This window comes from Colobus angolensis, unplaced genomic scaffold (genome assembly GCF_000951035.1).
Source record: "Colobus angolensis palliatus isolate OR3802 unplaced genomic scaffold, Cang.pa_1.0 Scaffold502, whole genome shotgun sequence".
NCBI classification, from domain to species: Eukaryota; Metazoa; Chordata; class Mammalia; order Primates; family Cercopithecidae; genus Colobus; species Colobus angolensis.
Window position 1 is genome coordinate 300704 of NW_012118511.1, and position 7938 is coordinate 308641.

General features: G+C 64.3%; 3 protein-coding genes across 3 annotated transcripts in view; 2 read left to right on the forward strand and 1 right to left on the reverse strand.

Annotated features, from left to right (window-relative positions):
- The first annotated feature begins 489 nt into the window (after positions 1-489).
- Positions 490-2078, forward strand: ARHGDIG (Rho GDP dissociation inhibitor (GDI) gamma). Its single transcript, XM_011960079.1, has 5 exons — positions 490-1005; positions 1109-1192; positions 1380-1456; positions 1551-1614; positions 1703-2078. The coding sequence occupies exons 1-5, from the start codon at positions 777-779 to the stop codon at positions 1900-1902; spliced, it is 654 nt and encodes a 217-aa protein (XP_011815469.1). The 5' UTR covers positions 490-776; the 3' UTR covers positions 1903-2078.
- Positions 2079-2189: 111 nt separating this feature from the next.
- Positions 2190-5861, forward strand: PDIA2 (protein disulfide isomerase family A, member 2). Its single transcript, XM_011960080.1, has 11 exons — positions 2190-2434; positions 3429-3635; positions 3701-3834; positions 3916-4053; positions 4122-4238; positions 4350-4475; positions 4582-4779; positions 5011-5131; positions 5212-5393; positions 5492-5602; positions 5719-5861. The coding sequence occupies exons 1-11, from the start codon at positions 2236-2238 to the stop codon at positions 5761-5763; spliced, it is 1578 nt and encodes a 525-aa protein (XP_011815470.1). The 5' UTR covers positions 2190-2235; the 3' UTR covers positions 5764-5861.
- A 225-nt stretch (positions 5862-6086) lies between these two features.
- Positions 6087-7938, reverse strand: part of AXIN1 (axin 1) — a 74027-nt gene continuing 72175 nt past the window's right edge. The window contains exon 9 of the mRNA XM_011960082.1: positions 6087-6878. Within this exon, the coding sequence (XP_011815472.1) occupies positions 6752-6878 (127 nt within the window). The 3' untranslated portion in view covers positions 6087-6751. The remainder of the gene's footprint in view (positions 6879-7938) is intronic.

The window sequence follows — 7938 nt, forward strand, 5'->3', positions numbered from 1 at the left end:
GGATCTCGCGGCGCAGACCCCCGGCCGGGGTCTGGTAGGGGTGGGGGACTTCATCCAGGCTCCACCCCTGTGGGGAAGGGGGCCAGGTGCTGACCGGTCCGCTGGTGAAGCGGCGGGGCTGGGACCGTCTCCCCCTGGGCACCGCTGCCTGGAGCCCCTCTCCCCTGGGTGGGGCTGGGGCTGGGGCTCAGGCTCCGTAGGGCGTGTGGTGATTCCCGAGAAGACTGGAGCGAAGTGGGCAGGGACTCAGAAACCCCTGCCCAGGGCACCAGGGAGAGGGGCTTCAGGAGACCACCAGCCCGGGGCACCATGGAAGGCGGCGCAGAGCCTGAGCCCAGGGATTTGGAGAGAGCGGCTCCCAGCCCCCCAGCACCCCAGCACCATGGGGAGAAACTCCTAGACTGTGGGAAAGTGTTCAGAGACCCCGGCCCAGAGCAGGATGGTAGAGGGCCCTGGAGGGCTACTAGGGGTGGGGGGCTGCTGACGGCCGCTGCGCTCTAGCAGGTAGCCCCTGGCCCTGGGCTACCCTCATTTGAAGTCTTCATTCCCCCACCCTTTGGTCTCCCAGTCGGGGAAGGGGCCTTTGTGGACATCTGGGCCAGAGGAGCTGCTGGCCTGGTCGTCTCTGGAGGCCCCTCCTGAAGGTCTGGGTGTGGTGTGGCACCTCCCCAGGCCGCCTGCCCTCTCTGCCTGCCCTCTCCCAGAGGCTTCCCCTGGAGTCCCTTTGGGTAGTGGGAGGTACAGCTGGCCAGAGGGGGCTCCAGCCTGGTGCTGGAATGCCAGGGTCTGCTAGTGGCCACTGCTCATGCCCCTCCCCACCCCCAGTCCTCCTGGCTGACAAGGAGGGTGGGCCACCGGCAGTGGACGAGGTGCTGGATGAGGCTGTGCCCGAGTACCGAGCGCCAGGGAGGAAGAGCCTCTTGGAGATCCGGCAGCTGGACCCGGACGACAGGAGCCTGGCCGAGTACAAGCGGGTGCTGCTGGGGCCCCTGCCACCGGCCGTGGGTATGGCAGGGGCCTGGGCTTGGAGGGCTGGGTCTGGGGGTGCTGGTGGGAAGCCCAGCAGGGGTGAGGGGGGGCATCCTGCAGACTTCCAGTTTCTCCTCAGACCCAAGCCTGCCCAATGTGCAGGTGACCAGGCTAACACTCTTGTCGGAGCAGGCTCCAGGGCCCGTCATCATGGATCTCACAGGTAACTCGCAGGATGCTGCACCCTGAACGCAGGTAGGGCCCTCCCAGGCACACTGCTGCACCCTTGGGTTCCACGCCCTGGGCCATCACAATCGCAGACCTCATGGGCACCACACCCCACGTGGGGCCTCCTGGAGCAGGTCTCAGCCTGTAGGGAGTTCCGACCCTAGCTGCAGTTTCCCCAATAGGGGACCTGGCTGTTCTGAAGGACCAGGTGTTTGTCCTGAAGGAAGGTGTTGATTACAGAGTGAAGATCACCTTCAAGGTGAGAGCCAGGGCAGTGGGCAGAGGGGATGGGGATGGGGGCAACAACCAGAGGCCTGGCCCCCAGAGGGAACTCCTAATGCCTCTTTTCCTAGGTCCACAGGGAGATTGTCAGCGGCCTCAAGTGTCTGCACCACACCTACCGCCGGGGCCTGCGTGGTGAGGGCAGCGGGTGAGGGGGGAACAGGGCGGGGGGTGGGAAGCGGGGGGCGGACAGAGGACAGCCCTGATGCCCTCCCCTCCCTAGTGGACAAGACCGTCTACATGGTGGGCAGCTATGGCCCCAGCGCCCAGGAGTATGAGTTTGTGACTCCGGTGGAGGAAGCGCCGAGGGGTGCACTGGTGCGGGGCCCCTACCTGGTCGTGTCCCTCTTCACCGACGATGACAGGACGCACCACCTGTCCTGGGAGTGGGGTCTCTGCATCTGCCAGGACTGGAAGGACTGAACCCCCAGTCCTTGTCTCCCCCACCTCCCTCAGCTGCTGCACAGGGACTCCCAAGCATCCCCAGCACCCCCCGTGAGTGACCAGACCCTCCCCTGCTGCCCCTGCTCTGTCCCGGGACCCCCTGGGCCTGGCGCTGTCCCCTGAGCTGTCCCATTAAACGTGGCCCTGTCTCGGTGCCCTGCGTGTTGTCTCTTTCTGCCTCCCCTCCCCTGGGGGCTGGGGGGCCCGCATGGGCCTTATCTTTGCTGGAACCAGGCTTGTGTGCCACGTGGCAGCTGCTGCTTGGCTTCTGGCCCCCTTATCTGCCCCTGCCCCACGGGCCCTGGCAGCACCATGAGCCGCCAGTTTCTGCCTGTACTGCTGCTGCTGCTGCTCAGGGCTTCGTGCCCCTGGAGTCAGGAGCAGGGACCCGAGAGCCCCTCAGAGGAGCCTCCAGAGGAGGAATTCCCCAAGGAGGATGGGATCTTGGTGCTGAGCCGCCGCACCCTGGGCCTGGCCCTGCGGGAGCACCCTGCCCTGCTGGTGGAGTTCTGTGAGTGCTGGGGCCAGTGGAGCTGGGGACCGGTGGAGACTGTCAGGGCCCACCTGGGGACCCCACCCTTTGCCAGCAAATGCAGGGCATGTGCCCAAGAGAGGCCTCCCCGCAGGCACTTTCCCCCACTGTGCCCAGGAGCTCTCTAGGAGGGTCCTGGGGGTCCGGTTGGGGCAGGCAGGAGCAGTGGTAGTACTGGGGGTACCCACAGGACATGAGAGCACCTGTGCCTCCCTGCTCAGCCAGCGGCCATGGTGCCAGAGTCGCCGTCTTGCCGGCCACTCCTCCAGCTGCCAGGGGCATCCTGCAGACTCTGCAGAGGCCCAGGAGTGTTCGGGCTTTGGGGGCCCACGGAGGTCCCTGATGCATGTGCTCTGTGGTCTTTTCACAACCCTTGACACAGATAGGAACTGTTCTTGCCTGGGAGGTCTTCACCGGCAGCCGCATGGGCCTGGGAGCCCCAGCCTTACAGGAAAGGGAGGGTGTTTTCCATTTTAGAGACGGAGCTTTGCTCTTGTCGCCCAGGTTGGAGTGCAATGGCGTGATCTTGGCTCACTGCAGCCTCCGCCTCCCAGGTTCAAGCGATTCTCCTGCCTCAGCCTCCCGAGTAGCTAGGATTACAGGCGTACGCAACCAATCCTGGCTAATTTCTTTTGTATTTTTAGTAGAGACGGGTTTTCTCCAGGTTGGCCAGGCTGGTCTCTGACTCCCAACCTCAGGTGATCCACCCGCCTCTGCCTCCCAAAGTGCTGGGATTGCAGGTGTGAGCGGCCGCGCCTGGCTGTAGGGAGGGGTCTTTCAAGCCCCCCCAAGCCTTGCTGGTCCCTGTGCCGCAGCCTGGGGGGCCACAAAGAGGCGCTGGCGCTCAGCGTGGCCGTGGCCGGGGCTCGGGGCAGAATGGAGGAGCACGGTTGTTCCCTGCTGGGTTGTCAGGTGTGGAGAGGGTGCTCCCGGGGTTGTGGTAGCCTGGGGCACTCACGGCCCCATCCCCCAGATGCCCCGTGGTGTGGGCACTGCAAGGCCCTGGCCCCCGAGTACAGCAAGGCAGCTGCCCTGCTCGCGGCCGACTCAACGGCGGTCACGCTGTCCAAGGTGGACGGGCCTGCACAGCCCGAGCTGGCTGAGGAGTTTGGTGTGACAGAGTACCCTACGCTCAAGTTCTTCCGCAACGGGAACCGCACACACCCGGAGGAGTACACAGGTGTGGGGGCAGGCCGGTCGTGGGGGGGTGGTGGCCAGGCCCAGGCTGAGGGAGACTCCCTGCAGGACCACGGGAGGCTGAGGGCATTGCCGAGTGGCTGCGACGGCGGGTGGGGCCCAGTGCCGTGCGGCTGGAGGACGAGGCGGCCGCCCAGGCACTGATCGATGGGCGGGACCTGGTGGTCATCGGCTTCTTCCAGGTGAGCCACTGGGCGTGGGGAGCTGGGCCATGGGGGCAGTGACTGTGGGACCTGGTGGCCTCACAGGGCCGGGCCCTTCAGGACCTGCAGGACGAGGACATGGCCACCTTCTTGGCCCTGGCCCGGGACGCCCTGGACATGACCTTTGGCCTCACGGACCGGCCGCGGCTCTTTCAGCAGTTCGGCCTCACCAAGGACACCGTGGTTCTCTTCAAGAAGGTAGGTCAGGCCCAGGCGTGGGTTGGGGTGCGGCTGCAGCGCCCACTGACCCATGTGCTGCTGTCCAGTTTGATGAGGGGCGGGCAGACTTCCCAGTGGATGAGGAGCTTGGCCTGGACCTGGGGGATCTGTCGCGCTTCCTGGTCACACACAGCATGCGCCTGGTCACGGAGTTCAACAGCCAGGTACGCAGGCTGCAGTGCCTGGGCTGGGGGAGTCCCAGGGTGGAGGAGTCCAGGGATGGGGGTGCCTAGGCAGGGGGCCCTGTGGAGTCATGAGCACCCTCCCTATTGTAGACATCTCCCAAGATCTTCGCGGCCAGGATCCTCAACCACCTGCTGCTGTTTGTCAACCAGACCCTGGCTGCTCACAGGGAGCTCCTAGCAGGCTTTGGGGAGGCAGCTCCCCGCTTCCGGGGGCAGGTACTGGGGTCCGGGGGGAGGGGCAGCTGGATGGGGGCAGGTACTGGGGCCCGGGGGGAGGGGCAGCTGGACAGTGGCCGGTGCCAGTGTGGACTCCTGGCCTCAGGTGCTGTTTGTGGTGGTGGACGTGGCGGCTGACAATGAGCATGTGCTGCAGTACTTTGGCCTCAAGGCTGAGGCAGCCCCCACCCTGCGCTTCATCAACATTGAGACCACTAAAAAATACGCGCCTGTGGATGGGGGCCCTGTCACCGCAGCTTCCGTCACTGCTTTCTGCCACGCAGTCCTCAACGGCCAAGTCAAGGTCTGCTGCAGACTGCTCATAGAGGGAGGGGAACCCTGACCTCATCCTCCCAGCCCGGCAGGGGGTGGGAACAGCAGCGCTCAGGCCCCCGCCCCTGCAGTCCCCACAGAGGAGCCCCCAACTCCGCAGAGGAGCCCCCAACTCTGCAGAGGAGCCCCCAACTCTGCAGAGGACCTCCCCCCGAGCCCTAGAGAGGACCCCTGGCAAAGCGTCTGGCCTGGTTTCCCCCAGCCCTATCTCCTGAGCCAGGAGGTTCCCCCTGACTGGGATCAGCGGCCAGTGAAGACCCTTGTGGGCAAGAATTTTGAGCAGGTGGCTTTTGATGAAACCAAGAATGTGTTTGTCAAGTTCTGTGAGTGCTGAGGGAGGCACGGGGTGTGTGCGCTGGGCGGGGGGTGCCCAGATGGCCGTGCTCAACGGCCCCTGTCCTAGATGCCCCATGGTGCACCCACTGCAAGGAGATGGCGCCTGCCTGGGAGGCGCTAGCTGAGAAGTACCAAGACCACGAGGACATCATCATCGCTCAGCTGGATGCCACGGCCAATGAGCTGGACGCCTTCGCCGTGCACAGCTTCCCTACCCTCAAGTACTTCCCAGCAGGGCCAGGTCGGAAGGTATGGGGGACAGGTGGCTGGGAAGAAGCTGGGATGCCATCTTCCTGGGCGTGGGGCTGGACCTGGCGTGTCCTCCGGATCCTCCTGCCTCTCCTCAGGTGATTGAATATAAAAGCACCAGGGACCTGGAGACCTTGTCCAAGTTCCTGGACAATGGGGGCGCGGTGCCCACGGAGGAGCCCACGGAGGTGCCGGCAGCCCCGTTCCCGGTGGGTGTCCCTAAGCCAGGGCTCCAGGCCTCTGCACAAACCCTCTTTCCACAGGGCTGGCGGGGCAGGGGTAGGCTGGGAGCAGAGCCTCCAGCTGCGCTTGTGACCCGTTCTAGGAACCACGGGCCAACTCAACGGTGGGGTCCAAGGAGGAGCTGTAGCTACCCCTTTGTCACTCCCCCCATCACCGCTGGACAGGAGGCACCTCCTTGGGTGCTGGAGGGAGCTGTGCATTGTGAATAAAGAGCTTGGTTCTGGACTGTGTGTGCCTGGTCCCTCAGCAAGGCTGGCCTGATGCAGCTCTGCCCAGACGCGGGCTCCCGGGAAGGAAGGTAGAGCACGTCCATGCTCTAGCTTGGCCAGCCTCGGCGTCACAGGACGACCCCCATGCCTGCTGGAGGCCAGCATGACCTCCTTTACCGCAGGGGCTGAGGCTGGGAGACCCAGGCCAGGCCCCACCGGCAGCAGACGCACCACAGCCAGGGCAGGTTCAAAAACAGTTTTATTTCATTATTATCCAAGTACCTTTGAAAAGATAATTGTACAAGTGTCATCGCATGAAAAACAGACCTGGGCAGCCCCTGCTGGCCCTGGCCTGAGAAATGTACATATTTACATGGGCCCTCAGAAAGGAGGACCCGGGACCGCGCAGCCAGCAGCTGGAGGCAGGTGCAGTGCCCCGTCGCCGGCTCACACGGTGGCAGGCAAGAGACAAGCTGTGGTGAAGGCACTCGGTGGCGAGTACAATTGACAGAGGCCTGCAGGCCCCTGTGCCCAGGCCTGGGGCTGAGCCCAGCAAGACCAGGGTACGTGGCAAATCCCGGAGGGAAACAGATCCCAGCACACATACCCACGGGAGGCACCGGGGCGCCGCTTAAAGCCGGCAGCAGGGACCTTGGCTGCCCCACTTGGGCTAGGCCCTCCAAGTATTGCTACGGGGAGTGTCCGGCTGCCTCCTCGGGGGCAGGACAGAAGCCTGTGGACCACGCGGAGGGACCCCTACCCGCCCAGACACGGCGAGACTGCAGGGGTGGGCGGCGCCCCCACGCTGTTCTCTACTGGGCTCCTGAGTACAAGGTCATCCGCCTGGCTGTGACACCTGTGCCCACCGAGGGCCTCGCCTGGTGCAGCGGTCAGCCCGCCAGCCGGTCAGTCCACCTTCTCCACTTTGCCGATGATCTTCTCCTCGAAGACGGGCAGGACGGCCTCGTCCTCTCGAACCTCCTCGAACACCACCCCACAGTCAAACTCGTCGCTCACTTTCTTGAAGTAGTATCTGCAGGATGGAGGTGAGGAGCACAGTGAGCAGGCAGCGCCGCAGATGGGAGGAGGCCTGTGGCGGGGACGGCGTGTCCACATCCCCATCCTGAGGAGCCTCCTGTCCATGCCCCACCGCCCCCACCACGAGCGCCCCTCCCAGGGCAACAGTGAACAGTGCACGTGTGGGTGAAGTGGCAGCTCAGGACATAGGGCTGGGGGAAACACAGGGGGTGAGTTTACTGCCTGCTGGGAGGCGCCCTGCAGTCCCCTAGGAGTACCTGCGCCAGCCTCCCAGGAGGTGCAAGGGGGAAGTGGATGGGTGTGGGGTGTCTGCTTCCCAAGGGCTCAGCCCTATCATGGAGGTGACCCCAATTGGGGCCCTCCCTCAGCACCACATCCACAGACAGTCCACGGGCGTCTGCACAGTCGCTTGTGGACAGAGGGAACCACCTGCCAGGCTCTGCCAGGCTCTTGGGGTCAGGCCCCCTCTGCTCACCCCCCAGTGCTCACTCAGGAGCCTCCAAGGCTGGCTGCAGGCAGGCCCTGCAGGGCTGAGGGTCCAGGGCCAATGAACCTTGGTAGGATGGGGCCTGGCTTTTCAGTTGGGCAAAAGGACCTGAATCCAGAGCCTGGAGACGAGGCCGGCCCAGGGGAACCCGACACGAGGTTCAGACCATTGTCGTCTGGGCCTCCGGCCTCTGTTTTCTTACCCCGAAGCTGAGGGCCCTGGAAGGAGTCCCTTAGGACCCTCTCAGTCCTGTGGGGCCGAAGGCCTGATACCATCCTCAGCCCAGGGCTTGGAGAACTGCCTTAGGTGCAGATGAGGGACATGAGCTGAAACGGCCAGAAAGCCTTTTTTTTTTTCGGGTAGAGACGGAGTCTCACTCTGGAGTGCTGGAGAGTGGTGGTGCGATCCCAGCTCACTGCAACCTCCGTCTCCTGAGTTCAAGCAATTCTGCCTCAGCCTCCCAAGTACATGGGATGACGGGCACCCGCCACCACGCCTGGCTCATGTCTTTTGTATTTTTAGTGGAGAGAGGGTTTCACCATGTGGCCCAGGCTGGTCTCGATCTCCT